Raw genomic sequence first — 19,626 nt, 5'->3', positions numbered from 1 at the left:
AGTGGAAGAAATTTAAAAAGTTATCAAATTAATTGTATTTAAAAGGAAACAGGTTCTCTTGATGAACTGTGAATCTGTGGTTGCTTAGATGGTATTAAAGATTCAGTATGTGTATCTCCAGGTTTGATCAGTTTAAAATAAAGATTAATTCTTCATTATTGCCTGGGGAGGGAATTCCTACTCTCTTTCTCCTTTTCTTCTGATTTCATAGTGCAAATGCTTTTAGGCTGTCTTTCTCTTCAGTTAGTTTGGGTCATTCTCCAAGCTGTTAGGTATTGCATTTTTCTTTCTGCATATCAATCTAGATGGGATCTGTCACTTAGGTTATATGTATAGCATGCATACTATTTATATAGAAACAAGCACTAGAATCATGTTTCCAGTAGGCCTTATGGTCCTTATGTGTCTGCAGCTTAAGTCAGATGCTTCCTGAGGCTTCTGAGAGCCAGCACTAGGCAAGGCTTTTGGGCACAAAACAAGCAGCAGCTCTGTACAAATTCCTGCAGTGTCTGAATGCCCTCAAAGTGTGTGATCCATGTGCCTCAGACTCTGGACTGAGATATCCGTGCTGTCTGTGTTATTTGTAGAAGGAAATGATTTAGATCATCCAAGTTTGGCATATAAAGCAGGTTGCAATTGTCAATTTTTCTGAATTGTGTTGAAACTGAATGTTTAAATTGAATCATAAACTCAGTGTGGTCGTGTCAGAAATGTATGAACAATCTGAGATGCCTCAGTACTTGTAATATTACATCTTTGAAGACAGAATCAGCCTGCTGTCAGCGATACCAGTAACATCACTGGAATTAGACTGAATAGACAGGAGAGTTTGTTGGGTTTCTTTTTGGTTGGTTTTTTTTGGTTGTGATTTTGGTTGTTTGTTTTGTTTGTTTGTTTTTTGTTTTTTTTTTCCCCAGAGCCCCATCTGGCTGTTTGAAATGTGAGATACACTTTGCCCTTCAGTCCTTGTGAAATGTTTTGTACCAACTTGTAATACTTGCTGTGTTTTATTCTGCTGTTGAAAGCAGTAAGAACTGCTCAAATCATACTTCACACATAGTCCTGAGGGGCCTTCATGGCAGGAATTTGTTCAGTTGCATTCATTATGTTATGTACCCTCTCTATTTATAAAGATTTTTCTTTCCAGCTTGTGGCAGAAGCCAGCATAGGAGAGGACCACTGGTGAAACAGGCAGCTTGCTTAGGGCAATGAGTTGGTCATTTTAATATTGACTCAATTTGATCCAAGGTAATACCAAAGAAGTTAAAATGCTGAAGTACTGGTTTTGTGGAGTTTTTTGGTTTTGTAGTGTTTTATTGAAACCCCTTCTTTCCCCCTTAGCTCTTAAAAGAATTTTAAGAGTAACACCACACGAACATGATGGTGTTTGGTCTGATATTTGGTCTGACTTAAGTGACAGCTGATTTCTTCCTTCCCCACCCCATCGACACAGGCAGAGTAAAAAGGTTAGTTTGATGAAGAGAGGAAGATTAGGAAGAAGGAAAAACTCTCTGCATTAAAAAAAATCAGAGGAATTGCAGTGACTGCTTAAGTAAACCAAAGTTTATTTCTGAAGTACTTTACTTGCAGAGATGTTAGCAATGTTTATGTATTTTGGGTTGGAGCTTATGTGTCATTATTATCTGATAAGAAAGTATCACCGAGTTATTTGAGACTACAAGAAAGGGTATCTTTGTTTCTGGTCCTCTATTGAACTGTTTTTTTAGAAGCCATAGTTGCCTGCTTCTGCCATTTGTCTGTAGGAGATAGATAAGCTGGTGTGTCTGGGTTTTAGGGTCCTGGGTTTGCAGTCTGACATCCTCAGATGGAAATGTATACCTGAAAACTTCCCTTAATGTGAATTGCTTAAGTCTACAGAGTCAATCTACATTGTCTGAGAGATGATCCTGGATAACATTTTGGACACAAAAGTATTATTTCCTTTTTTGCCAGAAATGTTTATATAGCTTTTGAACTGTGGTTTTACACAGAGCCTTAGTTCTTGCAAGTAAGAAGCAGTCAGTGTTTGCAAATGCTTACTGATGTTTATATTTATATTTTTTTCTTAGCTGCAAAAGCAATTTGGATTTGAATATCAAACATTAGTGGATGGTGAAGTTATTCTTCATCTTTACAACAGAGGAGGAATAGAACAAACAGCATCCATGCTAGATGGTGTATTTGCTTTCATCCTTCTGGACACTGCAAACAGAAAAGTGTTTCTGGCAAGAGATACCTATGGAGTCAGACCACTGTTTAAGGTGCTGACTGATGATGGATTTTTGGGTGTCTGTTCTGAGGCAAAAGGTAAAACCAGTTGTGTTTAGTGCCTGAATAATCTTAAATATTGTTGTCAGAGACAAAATTCTTTTTCAGGCTTTTAAGTGTGAAGAGAAAGTGAACTGTAAGTTAAGTAATAAATGAACTATATTTAGTTGTATAAGAAGTACACATCATTAAAACAAAAAACACAGACATTAAACCTCTGAGATGTTCAATTGTCCATAATATCTCTAAAATAACTTGAATGCTTTTTTTTATAATTCTTTGTGTTCTGGAATCATAGCAGTATGAAGCCCAAATTGGTTTATGTTGCCCCAAAGTTAAATGTATTTTAATTTTAAAACCCTATTGAAATTTCATGCAGCATTGGTAATTTTCTAGTGATACTTGGTGAATTTTATTTTTTTTCCCCTCTGCAATGATAGATCCACTACTATTTGATTTTCTTGTGTTGTATTTTGAATTTGTTTTTAGTAATTATCTCTAGTTTTGGCACCTGCTAAATTCCAACAGTGCCGAAAGGGATTTTATTGCCTAAAATGTGCTTTGGCTAAAACTGACTTTCACTACTACTTCTATCTTTCTCATTTCCTGTGTACCAGCTTTACTATCAGACTCCAATGTAGATTGACTTCTTTCATAGTAGTACTAAGAGCTGTACACTCTGCTTCTTGGGAAGGAAGAAGCCAAGTGAATATTTTAGGGACTGTGTAGTATAACCATTACTTGTCCCTCTCCAACAGCAATTCATTATCTCTCATGTGGAGTACCTCAAGGGGCATCCAGTAGACCAAAAGGTGCAAAACATCCTCTTTCACAAAAGGAAAGGAAATGAGGTTTGGCTACAGGTCTGATTCTTGGCATTCATTAGCAGTGGTGTAGATCAGTATGGAACTGATGAGTTATGAAATCGCTAAATTAAGCAATCGCTTTAGTGAAGTAGTTTTAATAAAATTTCTTGTTAGCTTCCCTACACTTAATTTTAAACACAAAATCAGTTATTAATTGCCATTTGAATTCCTGTAAGCATATTACACCTTGACCTGGACATCATGTGTTCATTTAGAAAAGTGCTCTTGTTAGTGCTCACAGGAATAAATTGCTACTTACCAATTAGTATAGCTTGCTGGCCTGGTTTCTCTGCTGCCTTAGCTTGAGGTGGTTCAGATCTGTATGCAACCTGCCAGAGGCAGAATTATGCTCTAGCCAGTACAAACTTTGACTCAAAGTGGTATTTTTTTCATAGCAGATTTAGGGTCTGGAGAGCTTTTTGTATATTCTTCTAGTACAGAGCCTGTTGAATGAATTTTAACCTTAATGTCCTAAGTTAATGACTTTTTTCTCCTCACTTTATCTGCAGGACTTATCAACTTAAAGCATTCAACATCCTTATGTTCTAAAGTGGAACCGTTTCTCCCGGGTCACTACGAAGTGTTGGATTTAAAGCCCTCTGGGAAAGTTACATCAGTGGAATTAGTAAAATTTCATAGCTGTAAAGATGAACCTCTGCATGCTGCGTGTGATACAGTGGAAAGTCTGCCTTCAGGTAGAACAGCAAAGTGTTTGCTATTTATTTTGATTAAAAAGTGAAAAAAAATCTAGTCTTTGAATTAAAAAATTGCATTGATCAATTTTTAAATTAAAGTGCCTTTAAAAACAAACAAACAAACCACCAAACTGGAAGAATATTAATAATATAGACACTTGAGAATTGTTGGTGTAAGAAGTCATGTACAAAGACCCTCATTATCAAAGGAAATTCAGACAAATATATTTGTTTCCTAATGGCATAATCCAGCAAAGTCTAAGTAACACGTCTTGGATTTATTTTCTTCTTTGTTTCTGTACAGGCTTTGATCTTGAAACAGTGAAAAGCAACATCCGTATCCTGTTTGAAAATGCTGTTAGAAAACGTTTGATGGCTCACAGAAGGATTGGCTGTCTTTTGTCAGGTAGGTAGCAAGAATCACAGTGATTCTGGATCTTTTCTGGGTTTTGCCCATCTTCTACTAGTTAAGGGAAGGTTTACTGGCTGTTCTGCTGTGATGTACCTGAAGTGATCTGAATCTTCATTTACTTTTTAGAGCAGAGAACAGAGAACCTGTTAGTTGGAGATAAAGTTTTCTGGTTTACAAGTGCCTTGAAAGTCTGTTGCTTTTAAAGTCTACTTCGGGTTGGGATGTTAGCTTGTTTAGACACTGGCCATTTTATCTAAGAGAAAAGAAACAGAAAATTCTTACTGAAAAAATCACCAAATATACTCTCAAATATATGAGATGTATATTTAGGTTGGTCTCTAAAAAGACAATGTGATTATTCCATACCATTTGCACAGATTGAGCATAGAAAAAAGCCTTGGCATGTTTCAGGTAGCAGGAGGAAGTTCTTACTTGTCACCTTCTTTGCTTTAGCCACCATCCTAGACTGCCTTTGATTTACCAAATGACAGGGGAACATCTGGATCAAATTTATTTGCTACAGTCTTTTTCAGGTGAGGTAATAGCTTGTGGTAGAGGAAGTTGTTCACTTACTTAGTGATCAGTGTTGTGATCTGGTGGTTAAGTGTTATAGAGGTAAGTCTTTGTAGCCATGGGACTGGTGTCTTTATTTACTGTGGTTTTGTAGCACTTTGTACTTGTAGTTAGAGTTTTGATATGCTTGCATTGAACATCAGTAATTACACTCATTTATCATGAACCTCACTAAAGGTGCATCTGAATGAGAGAGAACTGACTAAAGAGATGCTGTTGGACTATTTCCTTACTGTGGCAATGAGGGAGGTAAATGAAACAGATATGCAGAGTTGGAAGATGCCAGCCTCAGTAAAAAGCCCAGATTTCAGATACCAAATTAGAAGGCAGTCAGCAGCTCCTCAGATGCACATGCAGAATGTTTTGGTAACAAAACTAAGTAAGTGCCTGTGCTGCTGTGATACGGGAGTATTGCAGTGCTTCACATTTTTGAGCATGCTTGGAACATCACAGTTGGAGAAGTGCTTTTGTTTCCAGTCACAGAGGGAGTTCTGCAACTTCACAGTGAAAACTCAGGTTTTGATTTCCTTGATGTCTGCATGCCAAGTACTCAGTTTGATTTCTGTGCTCTCCTTTTCTCAGATTTTGCTTGTGATTTCTACAGAAAGATGTTTTTTTTACAAGGTAGCATGCCCACAATAGGGAACAGGGTGGAATGGATGCTAATGCACTCAGCTGAAAAAAGATAAGCAGGTTGTAGGAAACAGATGACTTTGCCTCATGCTTGTCAGAACTGCAGGCAGGTGTGGGAGAACAGGTGCTGTGTATTGAGACACACTTTTGATAAGCAATTGGGGAAGAGTAGAATCCTTACAGTAAACATTCTGTTCTTTTGCTTAATTATTTTTTATTCCATCAGTGAACAAATTACTTGGTTTTGTCAGTAGAGAATTAAATGTGAAGGTAAGAAGAGGAGAGAATAGTTGTAGCACTTTTATCCCATTATAGCACAGTCAAGAAGGGGTTCTGTAGGGGTACAGTGCTTTGAGAATACTTTTTGTGTATCTAAAAGAAGAATTTCCACTGATGCTTCTGACACCAAAAGTATTAGCAACTGTTACTGGAGATGTTCCAATAAAGTTGTTTGTTTCTCTTAATAAACAGAGGTGAATATGCACTTCTACAAGAAGTACCTTGGATTCACATGGTTCAGAATTGAAGCCCACTCATTAAATTCCCCTATCTAGATCCAGTGTCCTCAAGGGGAGGCAAAAAACCCAAACACCTAACCAAATAATTCATTTTCTTGACAGGGGGCTTAGATTCCAGTCTCGTTGCAGCTGTTCTTCTGAAACTGATGAAAGAAATCAACATCAATTATCCATTACAAACCTTTGCCATTGGAATGGAAAACAGTCCCGACTTGCTGGCTGCCAGAAAGGTAGAGCAAGCTTTGTTTTCTGAACTGCTGAATGCTAAGCAGTGTATATTAATAGTGCTAATTTAATGGTATGGTGTTAATAGTAGTACTGAATATTCATGTGTTGCTATGATGTAAATCAGTTTGCCATAAGTCATGGACTACAACATTTGCTGGTTAGTTAAATCTTGCAGAAGAGATAATTGAGCCTTACCTGTTTTCTTTTGCATTTGGAAGACTTTATCATAGAATCATAGAATTAGCTGGGTTGGAAGGGACCTCAGAGATCATCTAGTCCAACCCTTGACCCACTGGAGCAGTTGCTAGACCATGGCACTGAGTGCCACATCCAGTCTTTTTTTAAATGTCTCCAGGGACGGAGAATCTACCACCTCACCGGGCAGTCCATTCCATAGCCTAATCACCCTCTCCGTGAAGAAATTCTTTCTAATATCTAACCTAAACTTTCATGACACTCATTGCATTTTTGCCAGAAGGACAGTACTTAAGAGTTGTATCAATTCTGACTCTGGATTTTAGAGTAAATCTTCATGCTATTGTCCCTATGCTATCCCATTGGAATACATGTTAAATATTTTAAGTTTGTCAGTTCACAGAATTAAGAGCCTTGTACAAATGGTTTGGCCTTTAGGTATCCAGGCTGTCATGGCTTTTGAGCTGCTTTTCTCTTTAGGGCAAATATCTGGAGTATTTAAAGCCTCTACAGATTCTTTCATGCTCTGGGCAAGCACCTGGATGGTCTGTTGTAACCATGATTGAACACTGTAGTTAGGGAATCTGTGCTCCCTGTGGTGAATGTACCACTGCAAGTTAGAGGGGCTGCTGTAATATCATCTGTTCTTTGCCTAATGTCATATACTTCTCACTGTGGCAGAAGGGAGCTAGTTTTTTTCACTCAGTGTGTGTGTTTTAAAAAATGTTATAATTGAAAAGCAATTGTTGTGACCTTTTACAAACAGGTGGCAGCACACATAGGCAGTGAACATCATGAAGTAATATTTAATTGTGAAGAGGGAATTCAGGCAATAGAGGAGGTTATCTTCTCCTTGGAAACCTATGATATAACAACAATAAGAGCATCAATTGGTAAGATTTTTTTTAATAGTAATCATCACCTGAATGAAATTAAGGCAAAGTCATGTAGTCATCTGCCAGATCCTTTAGCTGTCACAGAATATGGGAATTGGGACTCCCAGGTTTTGGCTGTGATGTATCACATTGAAGCAAAAAACAGTTCTTAGTTTCAAAGAAATATTTGATCTACATGTCTAAGTTTTCTCCTCTCACAAGTGTGAACCTTGGAGGAAGGGGGAAAATTTACAGGCTGAGGTACTGGATGTTACAATAGCAAACCAGTATTAAAATTGTGCAAAGAATAGGGTAATTGTAACTGAAGCATTTCTTGCCACCCTCTAGTAACACGTGCACTCAAGCCAGGCAGGCTTCTTATAATGTGTGTTTGATTCTGAGGAAGGAAGGAAAGAAGGAAGTCTCCAGTGGCTGCTTAAGAGGGATTCTCAACCTGATAAGCATGAAAAACCCTAAGCCATGTGACCTGTGTAATGCCAGCTATGGCACGTTACCTGGTTAATCTTGTGTTGGCCTGAAACATATTAAAAAGTTAATAAGCCCAGTAGGCTACTCAGTTCTGAAAATCCAGCTCCCCAAGTGGAATTTAGTATGTGAAAATAGGACTCTGCAATGTAAAATATTTAAAGGATTTCTTTCAAAAATGAAACCAACTTCTTAATCTTTGTAATTGCTGCTTAATGTGAGAGGCAATGAACTGGGTCCTTTTCATTAGATATTCAATACTTTTGGTATAAAAGCATATTGTTTGGAAAAATGTAATGAAGAAAAGGTGTAATTCTGGTTATTAAATATATTTTTTTTAATAGAAAAAGGGCTGCTTCTAGTTCAACCCACGGTGGCAGAGAGTTAAGCAGAAACTTTACCCTGATTGTTTTTGTTCTCCAAAGCTAGGAGGTTTATTCAGGTCTGTGCTGGAATTAATCATGTGCTTAATTTCAAACTGAGTCAGAACAACTCCTCTATATTTTCCCACAGAAATCCTCCAGCATTCCCAGGAACACAGATGCACACACGTTTTTGATATTTTGAGTTCTAAGTGTAAATACATTGTTCAGATATGTTGTGTGGCCATTGATGGCTTTGAATAACAATGAGATGATATTTTAGCATATTGCAGTTGTTTGCTACAGAATAGTGTAGGAGAGAAACTTCTAAAATGCTGAATTTAAAACTGTACTAGTTGTGTATATGGGATCATACATTTATCTGTATTTTAATAATTTTATTTATTTTTCTTTTTAAGGCATGTATCTTGTCTCGAAATACATACGGAAGAAAACAGACAGTGTGGTCATTTTTTCAGGAGAAGGATCAGATGAGCTGACACAAGGATATATATATTTCCATAAGGTAAGTGTATTCCCTCTACAGAAAGCCCTTGAGCTTTTTTTTCTCCTCTTCAGCAGAAAACCTCTAAGATTTCAAGGTGTGATCTTTGAGGGTTGTCACAGCTGTGTATTTGTTGACACTTTGTCCTGAGGTGGCATTAAATCTGAGGGATTTAATTTTATCACTTAAAAACTCTTAGATTTCAGAAGTTCCAGAGACTTATTTCTTACAAGTACTCTTTGCTAGTTTTGATCACTCAGTGATCACTACAACTGAAGCACTGGACAGCAAGTACTGATTCCCTCAGTGCAGCTGTAAAATGCCTGTGGGCATTGTGCATGTGTCTGGTTGCAGGCGCCATCTCCTGAAGAAGCTGCAGAAGAGAGTGAGAGACTTCTGAAGGAGCTCTACCTGTTTGATGTGCTTCGTGCAGACAGAACTACTGCAGCACATGGGTAAGACTCATGTGATTTAAGAAGATCTTTACATTTCTGTTGCTGTTGAGGAAATTACAGCAGTTAACTTGTTACTGTTGTTACTAAATGATTCGGCATATTGTCCTGCAGGACAATCTTATTCCCACTGTCAGTATCTAAACCACTCTAAGATGTTTATGTGTCTTCAGAGTAGTTATAGCAAATGGGGTGCATCCCATACTTTTCATGATCTTTGTATCTTAATATAACTTCAGATACCACCTGCTTTGGCAGAACAGGCATTGCTGATGTTCTAGGTATGCACAGGCACTCAGGATTCCTGTGCTTTGAATGGGTGGAAAGCATGGCATGAGGGGTAGCAGTCTACAGAGCCAGCAGATCTGCTCTTCAGAGTAATCATCAATCACATTTCTTTTCTAAACACTAGTGGGCAAACTTGCTGTTTGTGAATGCTGTGGACAGCATTTAACCAAAGAAAGTTTTAGTGAATAAGCAAAGACAGTGGATTGGGGTCCTGTTTCTGAACTGTAAGAGAGAGAAGAAACGAAACACTGAATCTAATTGCATCTGCTTACAGTACCCCTTGAATAATTGCACCTGATTAGAGTAGCTCTTGATTCTGAAGTAAAAGACTGATGGGGATTTGCATGCCAAGATTAAAATGAATGTGTAGCCTGAAAGAATTTGAGCAACAGCAAACCACACTGCAAAATTTAATCTGATCTTTTGTGACTGTAGGGGCCACTGTTTTGTAAGCTGATGCAGGAAATATCTTTTGCCTGGGATTGTACTGGTCTTTATAAAAATATTACATATAAATTTATAAAAAATACTAATATGCAGAATTAAGAGAAGGCAAAGTTGTATTTGACTTTAGGTTTTTGGAGGCTTATACAAAGAGGATTCTTGAATACTATAGCAAAAGTGAAGAATGCAAAACCTACTGAAAGAGAAAGTGTGTGCATTGAGTCAGGTAGCTGGCTGGAATAAAGAGGAGTTGAGATACAGTCTGTGGATCACTTAATTGTACACTGCAGAAAAGAGCATTTATTTTTTTTTATAAGAAATCCTAGGTTGGTTCTTGGTGATATCTTTACAAATGTTGATGCAAGTCTCAGTGAGCTATTTGGTAATTTTCAGGATTTTTTTCAATGTTTTTTTCTTACACGGAACAACAGTTGCTGCAAATCCTGCAGGACTGTAGTTTTTAAATTACTGAAAGTACTAAAAGATGTCCAGCAGATGGCATCATAAATCGTAGAAATCTTTATCTGGTGTGTGCAGAACATATCCTTAACTTTTAAAATTTAATTACTTTGTTATTTAAGTGCAAATAGTCATGAGCACGCAAGTGAAATTTCATCTAAAGAAAAGCAGAAAACCTCATGTTTATGTGAAAGACAGGAAAGCTTGACTGTTAGAAAAAATTTAAGTAGGTAACTTGTTGGGTTAATTCTTTTCTATTTATTTCCCCTGTTTAGTCTTGAACTGAGAGTCCCTTTTTTGGACCATCGCTTTACTTCTTATTATTTATCTCTACCAGCTGAACTGCGAATCCCAAAGGTAGGTAAAGCTAGAGTTGGATCAAGTGTAAACTTAAGAGATTCATTTTACTTGTTCTGAGCATGACTGAATTGTTGAATCCAGTGGTTAAGTCCTCTACTTAAAGTCAAGAATGCTCTTAAATGTTTTGCTGGAACTACTGGGAACCCTTTTCTGATCAGACCTGAAAGGAAACTGTTTAAGTGAGTAAAGCCAGATCATTGTACCTATTGTTCCTGACCCTCATGAGATTTTTTGTTGTTTTGCAAGCAGAATGGAATCGAAAAATACCTTTTAAGACAGTCCTTTGAAGATTCCAATTTGCTTCCCAAAGAAATACTCTGGAGACCCAAGGAAGCTTTCAGTGATGGTATAGCATCAGTAAAGAAATCCTGGTTTTCCATTCTTCAGGACTATATTGATCAACAGGTACAAGACCATTTTTTATGTTAGGTCTACTTGATATGGATGTCTAGAAGAGGCAGCTTCCATGCTTAGTTAGGAAGATAAATCTGGGTAAAATAGTAATTTTGACCTTCATGGCAGAGGAGAGAGATAAACGGTTATCAACAGTCTTCTTTCTAGCTATCTGTGTTGGTTAAAGGCATTTGAAATCTTAAATACAAAGAAATGATAGAACCTAACAGAAATGACTGTGTAAGGAAATGAACACCATTTAAGTATCTGGATTGCAAATTGGATTGTAGGCAAACACAATTTCTGGGTTACAGAAAGCAATTGCTTCAGCTAGAAGCACTTGGGTGAACTTACTCTGCAGCTGAGTAACAGAATAATGACTTTGTAATGTCCTTTCTTGTTCATGTAATTTGTTTTTCCCACCCATGCCTAGCTAAGCCCTTTTGCTTTTTAAAGCCTCTACTTGCACTGTTAACCAGTGAAGACTTGCATCATTTTGGCTATGGACAAAGAATAATAATCTCTACTTTACAGAGGCAGTTTAATCATCAAGATGAAGGAATAACACCCAGTTCACGTGAGAGCTCTGCTATACAGAAATATGTATAGTTGAGCCTGTGAATGGGTGCTTGTCTGTCCTACCGACTGCTTGTTTCCCATTTGCTTTCTTAATATCCACAGGCAAGAAAGCAGCTGGGTCAGGCAACAGTGTTGTGCTGCCTGTACTCAGCCTGGATTGGTGTAGCAGGGGCAGATTTGTTCCATGACTGTGAGAAGTCAGAATGATGGCAGGGGAAGCTCGCTGCTTTAGAAATTGCCTCTGTGCCTCTGTTCATCCTCCCTTTCTTAGCCAACTCAGCAACAGCAGGTATCTGCCTCTGTGTCCCAGGTCTTTTGTTGCTAAGAGCTTGGTTATACAAGCAAAAGTCAACAGCTCTGTGAGCTGAAAAAAAGAACCAGGATGCTATTTACACAGAAAAAAAAACAAAACAAAAAACCCTGCTTTAAGTTGTTCTTGTTGATTCACAACAAAGAGAAGGATAGGAAAGAAGTTTGTGTGATCTTACTAACAAAGGTGATTGTAATCCCAAGAGAAATGGGCTTTGCATAGAATGCAGGGAGAAATACTAACAGCCCTGGAAATATAACTATGTATTCATAAAGGTCAGGGAAAAATTCACCTGTGAATCTTCTGCCTCTAGAATAGACTTTTATTTTTTGAACCTGTGAGCATTCAGTGGTGGGTTATTCCATGTGTCTTTAACTCACAGCAAACTGACTTGCAAAGTTAAATGTACTTGCAGCTTAACTTGAGTTTTGCTTGTGTCTGTAGGTTGATGACCTTCTGCTGGAAAAGGCAGCAGAGAAATATCCCTTCAATCCTCCTAAAACAAAAGAAAGTTATTACTACCGGCAGATCTTTGAAAAGCACTACTCAGGAAGAAGCAGCTGGTTGCCCCACTACTGGATGCCAAGATGGGTGAAAGCTACTGATCCTTCTGCTCGTACTTTGAAACATTACAAGTCAGCAGCTCAGGAATAGGCTGTTGAAATAATCTCCCAAATAGAAGTGTTGCAAGTGATTTGCTTGCACTCTGCTTTAAAAAAAAAAAACAACCAACAAATTATGCAAATGTAAAGCTTAATGGTCTCTAAGATGCATTTTGACAATGCTATTGGAAATAAAAGCTTTGTGTGGTTTGTGTACTACTGAAAATTCACCCTGCTGTACCAAACCTTTGTAATTAATGGAAAAATACTTTATGGACAAGGATCTACCTTATTTGGCAGCTCTGTTCCTTATGTGACCTTGATTGTATTAATTTGCCTTGCAGTCATTTAATATATTTGAATGTCATCTCTGTTTTGAAAATTTGAGGAAGACTAAGTTATGCAAACTGCTGCAGGCCCTCTGAGCAAAGGGGAATTTTACTCTAGCTATTTTGTGATTTGTGTTCATGGCTTTGGGATTCCGTCTATGATTCTTTTCTGATTGTCTTTCTAAGCTTTTCTTGAGAACTTTGGTCTGGTTTTCAAAAGGTATTTGGGTATTCATAGCTATGCAGAAATGCTTTCTAAGCTTATAATACTGGTGATGCTGTATGTTACTTAATTCAATGAATGGGAATCTTATTTGTTACTGTAAGGTCACCAGTTGACTGTTTTGAATCTTGTAAATATACAGCAGTCTAAAGATATTCTGACTGTTAACAAAGAGCAGAACATACAAGAGAAGCTGAGTTATGTCTTTGTTTCTAACTTAAGGGCTTAAATTTTCAAATGTATTTATTATTCTTGAAAACTGTGTGTTAACTGGGTGATTTGTATTAGTCTGATGGAAGTTGCATGACTAAGTATTTTAAGGAATTTTTCACTTACTGTGAGTTTTTCCACATGGATGATGAAAAGGTAGACCATGTTGCCACCTGTGTGGTGAACCAGTCCTTTTAACCATAGATTTTTAGTCAGGCAAAGCACCATGGAAGACAATGGGATCCAACACGTGTCTTGGAACACCAGAAGAGAAGCTTCTTCAGAAACCACAAGAACTTTAAAAAAGTTCTAAAAAACAGGTGACTACCCAGGACAACGTTATATTAACTACTGAGGCATGGGGGCTGCTTTTTTGAAGGTGATTTAAACATAAGGATGGTCAAAAAATATACATGCTTGCTGCAGACTGACTTCATTATCTTTATGCTCTTCATGAAGACAGAAGCCTGGCTTACTGTCCCCCTTGACTAGGAAACCAAAGCCAATTGTTATTTAAAAGATAAAATATAAGCAATTCTGGTTTAAAATAGTGATATAATGACTGGTTGTCTATTTATTACTCTCCCCTAATCCTGCGTTTTAATCTCCATTCCAGAAACCTTATTGAAATCTCGCAGTGGTACCATGGAGACAGAGCTGTCCAGCTGTGGACAGTAGTTCCCATATTTTGATATAAACTTGCACATTCTAGTTATTTAAGAATGTATTACAAGGTAATAAGTTCCTGCACCCCTTAAGGGCCATGTACTTGTCTCTTTTGGTTTCTTTGAAGCTATGAAGTGTATTTTGACTTGGGAGAGGAGTATAGAGTGTGTTGATTAGCTACTGATGTGTAAAGTTTAGACTTACTATTCCCAGTGAACTTCCCAAGGCTCAGATGATAAGAAAATAGCATTTGCCTAGTATAAATAGGCAATAGGCTTAAGACATTTTGGGGTCATTAATCAAATGCACTTTCTGCTGCAACATTGTCAGGTACCCAGGAAAATATACCTTATTTTTATTAAATTCCTTACATAGTAAGAAGATCCTAGACAGATGTTCCTAATTAAAACCTGTCCTGTTCATTCCTCCATGTATAGACTTGAATTCTACAATCTTTTTGGCCTCTGTGGCACTCTGTCCTTCCTTTTTTTTGGTTTGGGGTGGTTTTTTTGTTTGTTTGTTTGTTTTGTTTTTTTTAAGACAACAGCTACTCTGGATCATCTGCTAGCTGCAAACATGTTTGTATTTTGTCACAGGAGTGAACAGGATACAGGTCCAGCGTGCAACACTCTCTTGTCCAGTTTTACTTTTTGTCTTTCTGCCTTCATTCTCTTTTTCACTGGTTTTCTCCTTTTCTTTCTGCCTTTTGGAGAAAATTAAGGTGGACTATTCTGACAGCCTGAGTAGTTAGGTTTGAGTCAGTGTCAGTGAGGATGGGGAATTACAGTCAGTGGCCCACATGGAAGGGTGGAGATGGGTAACGCCTTGGCTTCCAGGACCACTGAGGGCTGGAGAAGAAACTGTAGGGTTCTTCCAAAGTGGATAAAATAGTGTGGGGATTTTGTTTTTTATTGATTTGATTTTTTTGCTTTGGATTGATGGACTTACTATGTTTTCACTGTGTTCTCCCCTTCTTTTGAGGAAGGAAAAATGGATGGTGTACCTTCCAAAGAGAGCAGTGTAGTGTATGGGACACAGGTTACTCAGTGCCACTTTTTATTGAAGTCTATCTTCTATTTTAACCTCTAGTTAATTAATTGACTGACTGTCCACATCCAAGTGTTCCTGACAGTGGCTGTTCAGAGAAGCTGCCTTGTACAAACCAGTATGTAAGAGCCAGAGACCACTTGACAGGGCTTTGTGGACTCCTAGTCTACTGGGCAGGTATTTCTGTGTAGGATGATTTGAAATCATGTGAAATGTTTGAAACTGTTTAAAATCACAGCAAAGTGTAAAAGCAGCCTATTTTACTTAAAATAGGGAGAGTCTCTTTGTGGAAGACCTTTGCTGACCATCTACAAGGTGACGCTAATTTTGACTGTCTTTGCCAAGAAAAAAAAAGGCTCCTGAAGAAACCCTCTCTATAGTGACAACTTTCCAGCTGTTAGTTGTGTGGAAATTCTTTAAATAAGGCCCTGTATGAAGCCCTGAAATAGAACAAAAGATGCCTCCAGTACCCCAGAATCCACATGATGTGTGTGTTGGTGCTGCCTCTGTAGCTTTGTCCCCTGTGCTGGGTCCGAGCAAACCCAACAGGCAGACACTTTCTCTAGTGGGCAAAAAAAAGAAAAAAAGGGTATGTCCAAGTCTGAATTCAGATCGACAGTTTTCTTCGTAGGGTGCTTTTTAAAATTTCATTTTTCCAGCCAGAAGATGGCAGCAGCTGTTAGCGTGTCTGTTCAGATGAACTCCATCCTGCTCTCCTTGTGCTGCAAGTCTGTAGCTGCACACACACTCTTGCTGGTGGCTTTTGTGAGCTTCGTGGAAGGGAATTTAATATGCATGGGATTAGAATGGGGGTTAGATGAGAAAAAAAAAAAAAAAAGCTGTTGAATTTCTTTTGCTCGCAAGATACTGTTGCAGAGCTTCTCATGCTGGTGCTGCAGCTGACAGTGGGATGTATTAGTACTGAAAGCATTCAGTATCCGATTTGAAAGTAATTAAAAAAACAGTTATGAAATTAAAAATTAGAAATGTGAGTTCTATCAGTATAAAATGCCAGCTCTAGGGAAGACAGGAGGTAATACCAGGCCAGGGAATGAAAAATGTTCATTTTGCCTCTGAAGTAGTTGAAGGGTTATTTTCTTTCTATTTTTATTATGATTAACATGGATCACAGGATTTCATAGTCATATGGAGGGAAGTCTTAGGAATGTGCATCAGGAAGGCCTAAAGACATACCTCTCTTTCTCAAAAAAAAAAAAAAGTATTTTTTTTTTTTAAATACACATTATAAAATGCAGTGCATCATATAAATTTGGTAAGATTTCCTATTTCTGTAAATAGCCAACCCAGGTGCTGTATGAGCTCTTTGTGATGATGAGCAGCTCCAAACTGCTTATACCTGAGAATCTACCCTCAAACTGTTTCAGGAACATCTCCCAGCCATCCTCAGAGGTAGAGTGACAAGGTAGAGCTGGCTGCCTGACTTCCCAAAGACAACCTGCCTCAGGCTCACTCTGATGAAAAGTCTTGTACCTTTTTTCTTTTCATGGTTCAAGGTGCTTAATTGAGAAATTTTCACTATGGAGAAGATATAATAATTGAGTCCAAAATAGTTCATTAGAGAATTATAATCCCAAGTACATAAAATGATGGGAACTGACCTAAATTCCTACACTGTAATTACCTTACAGAAGCCCGGAGGAAAGCCAACATGAGCTGGTTGCAAAAGCAGCCTCCATTTCTGCTACTCCTGAGGATAGAAGTAGTTGTCTATATTCATAAACTGTATTACTTATCTCTCACTACTGCTCTGGAAGACTGCTCTTAACACCTGGGGCAATATGTATATTAATACAAATTACTTTTGATTAAACCATTATTATTTTAGCACAAAAAGGAAGGGGGTGGTAGAAAGGAACGTTCTCTTTTTAAATATTTAAATACTCATTATACCAAAGTGATACAAATTACTGGCTGACTGACAACTTGCTAATAATAGCTTAAAAATGCAAATAGAGCTATTATCCCAATTGACACTAATTGGAACTCCTTTGGCAGCCTGGGAGGGCAGGGCAGGAAGGTTTGATTGTTTTCTTGAGTTGAATTTGGGTTAGCAAGGAAGCATAGGGAAGATGTGCCGTGGATAAACAGGTTGCTATCCTTGGACATTAGAATTCATCATATGAATTCAAGAGTATGTTCTGAAGTGCTGCCTTCTGCCCACACAGGATTTTTGGTGAGGTTTGCTGGTGCCCCCTGAGCTGGTCCTGCCCATACCTGTGTGGCACAGGCTCTGCCTGTGTTGAGTTGGTGCTCTGGGAATCCTGCAGATTCTTCTGTGTCATTTCTGAACTATTAAAAATTCCTTGCCATAAAATCCACTGAATGATAAAAAAATTCACTGCTGGTAGCCCAAAAGTCTTTGTTGCAGTGTGGCTACATGGAGCATGGGGATTTCAAACTGTATGGATGTTACTTTGGAAGGAATTTTTAATAAAGAAGCTAGTGTAGGAGGTGGCAGAGGTGCCTGAGGCTCTGTGTCCCTGGGCAGCATTTGCATTGTGTAGCAGAGAGGTCCCTTTGGCATCAGAGGCAGCCTCCCAGGTTAAGGTGAGGGAGCTGTTGTGACACCCCTGCCATGCTCTCCTGGGTGACAGACAGGCTGTTGCATCTCTGTTCCTCTCTTGCTGCATTTTTTATTTTCTTAGCAACTAGGAGCTTTTGCTGTCTGTGTTTCTCCACACTGAAAAATCCTTCCTACCCGCTCTTCCATGGAAAAAGTGGTGGTAATGCCAGGTTAGAAATCATACTGAGATCAAGGGTATGATGTGGGGCATCCGTGTGTGTACCCTCCAACTCCATATCTAGACTCTCCTACTTCTCAGCTGTGTCTCTCATAATCTCATGCAGCCTCTTCCCAGCTCATACAGCTCCCACCATGTCCCAGTGTGGTGTGGGCAGATACCTGATGTGACAGCCTGCGCTTTGCAGGAGATTAAGTTAGTAGAGGAAAACATGCTTTAACAACAAAAAAGTCATTAGGAAAGGGGATATGTGTATGTGTACTGTGGCACCCACTGTCTTTTCTGAAATAACATGTTTTATGTCATACTGTGAGGCTCAGTGAAATGCCACTCTCAGCACAGCTCTTGAGCCACCCTTATTTTTCTAGGAGGATAGGAAAAACACGCTCAACCTCTCACTCCAATGAAAACTTCCTTAGTGAGGAGGAGGAAAGCGCTGAAGCCTCTCCTGGCTCTCCAGTACAGCAGTTTCCCACCCTCACAAGGCTGCTGTGGAGAATGACCAGGAGAGTTCAGACTTTCTTCATTCCCAGCTGCACGTGGTCTCCTTTGCACTCTCCAGAGGCAGCCCTGAGGACCATGTCAGCCACCTCTAGCAAGGTTTCCTACTTTTCTGGTTTTGTCCTCACCAGTTTTGATGGTGGATCTCCCAGCTACTGATGAAAAAAAACCCTCATCATTGGAGTTTTGAGTGGGAAGGTGGACTATTTTCTCTCCTGCAGGGTAAAAACATTGGGATCTGGGACTTAAAAATGGCTTCTAAGGACAATGAGATGGGCTTCCCATCTGTCTTGAGTGGAACTCTGCAGCTGACCATATAAATTGAGTGAGCCTTGCTGTATGTCAGGAGATGCTGCTCAATTCAGTTCCTCCTGAGCTACTTTGGATGTACAGTTGTGTCTGAGTGTCCCCAAAGTCATCTGGCCGAGAGCATCATGGCAACGTGTCAGTGTGAGTGGGAACCCAAACAGGGCTTCCACTCAGGATCTGTCTGCACCAGGGAAATTAAGGGGAAAAACACTGCTGTAGTGCTATTCAGGTGAAAGAGGACTTGTAGGTCACAGTTTGGTTGGAAAAGGAAGATGAAGACTATTTTGAGTACATGTTCAGAGTGTGGAGTTGTGAGGAGGGCATGAGGGCAGAAGTCTGGATCCTGTTTGTGTAGATCTCAGGTGAGGGAGGGCATGGAACCATATCTATGCTTCCAGAAACCTACAGCCTCTCACAGGCCTGCTACTACTTGTGGTTGAATCTAAGCAAATTAATTTGGGGTGCACTCTTGTAGGATATATAATTACCAAATGAATGGGGCCATTCAAAAACCTGGGGTCCAGGACAACTTGTTAATCTTGCTCTCTCCCTACCCTCTGCCCTCCAGCTTTTATTTAAATACACATCCTTTGTCTACAAGGATGTTTGGAGACAAACTTACCTGTTTCTCTGAGCTATAATCATGCAAACCAAGATCACCTGAACTACAGTTGGGTTAAAAAATGGAAGTGTTCTGGAATAGTGTTCTGTATTAGGCCATCTCCCTTTAAGAGAGGCTTCCTTTAAAAACTGGTTGTGGAGGGGAGGGCTGAGACATGCTGTGACGTTCTTTGGTGGATTGAAAGTCTCAGCTCCACCAAGCAGGCAACATGTTTGAGAGAAAAACAACTCCTCAGAGGGCTCTGGATGCAAACAGACCCCATGCCTGGCGTGCCTACACTACTCCTGTAACACATCACTGGGTTGAGCAAATTTTTGCTTGGGGAGTTGAGCAGAGCTGAGGCCCAGAGATGCACGTTAGCAGAGTGATGACACCACCCATCTCCTCTGCTATGGCACTGTGTGCTCCAGGTGGATGTGGCACCAACAGGAGGTGAAATCCCACGAGCCCAGAA

At 39.0% G+C, this 19,626-nt stretch overlaps 1 protein-coding gene across 12 annotated transcripts in view; it reads left to right on the top strand.

The window, feature by feature from the left end:
• Positions 1-12,626, top strand: part of ASNS (asparagine synthetase (glutamine-hydrolyzing)) — a 34,003-nt gene extending 21,377 nt beyond the window's left edge. For all 12 annotated transcript variants that reach the window (XM_030444309.1, XM_030444312.1, XM_030444307.1 and 9 more), the window contains exons 3-12: positions 2,070-2,307; positions 3,644-3,829; positions 4,134-4,235; positions 6,068-6,195; positions 7,155-7,281; positions 8,531-8,637; positions 8,971-9,071; positions 10,535-10,616; positions 10,869-11,024; positions 12,346-12,626. In XM_030444309.1, the coding sequence (XP_030300169.1) occupies positions 2,070-2,307; positions 3,644-3,829; positions 4,134-4,235; positions 6,068-6,195; positions 7,155-7,281; positions 8,531-8,637; positions 8,971-9,071; positions 10,535-10,616; positions 10,869-11,024; positions 12,346-12,555 (1,437 nt within the window). In that variant the 3' untranslated portion in view covers positions 12,556-12,626. The remainder of the gene's footprint in view (positions 1-2,069; positions 2,308-3,643; positions 3,830-4,133; positions 4,236-6,067; positions 6,196-7,154; positions 7,282-8,530; positions 8,638-8,970; positions 9,072-10,534; positions 10,617-10,868; positions 11,025-12,345) is intronic.
• The last annotated feature ends 7,000 nt before the right edge of the window (positions 12,627-19,626 follow it).

Source organism: Calypte anna, chromosome 2 (genome assembly GCF_003957555.1).
Source record: "Calypte anna isolate BGI_N300 chromosome 2, bCalAnn1_v1.p, whole genome shotgun sequence".
In the NCBI taxonomy this organism is placed as follows: Eukaryota; Metazoa; Chordata; class Aves; order Apodiformes; family Trochilidae; genus Calypte; species Calypte anna.
Note: the sequence above shows the minus strand (reverse complement) of the source record. Positions and strands in the feature narration are given on the sequence as shown.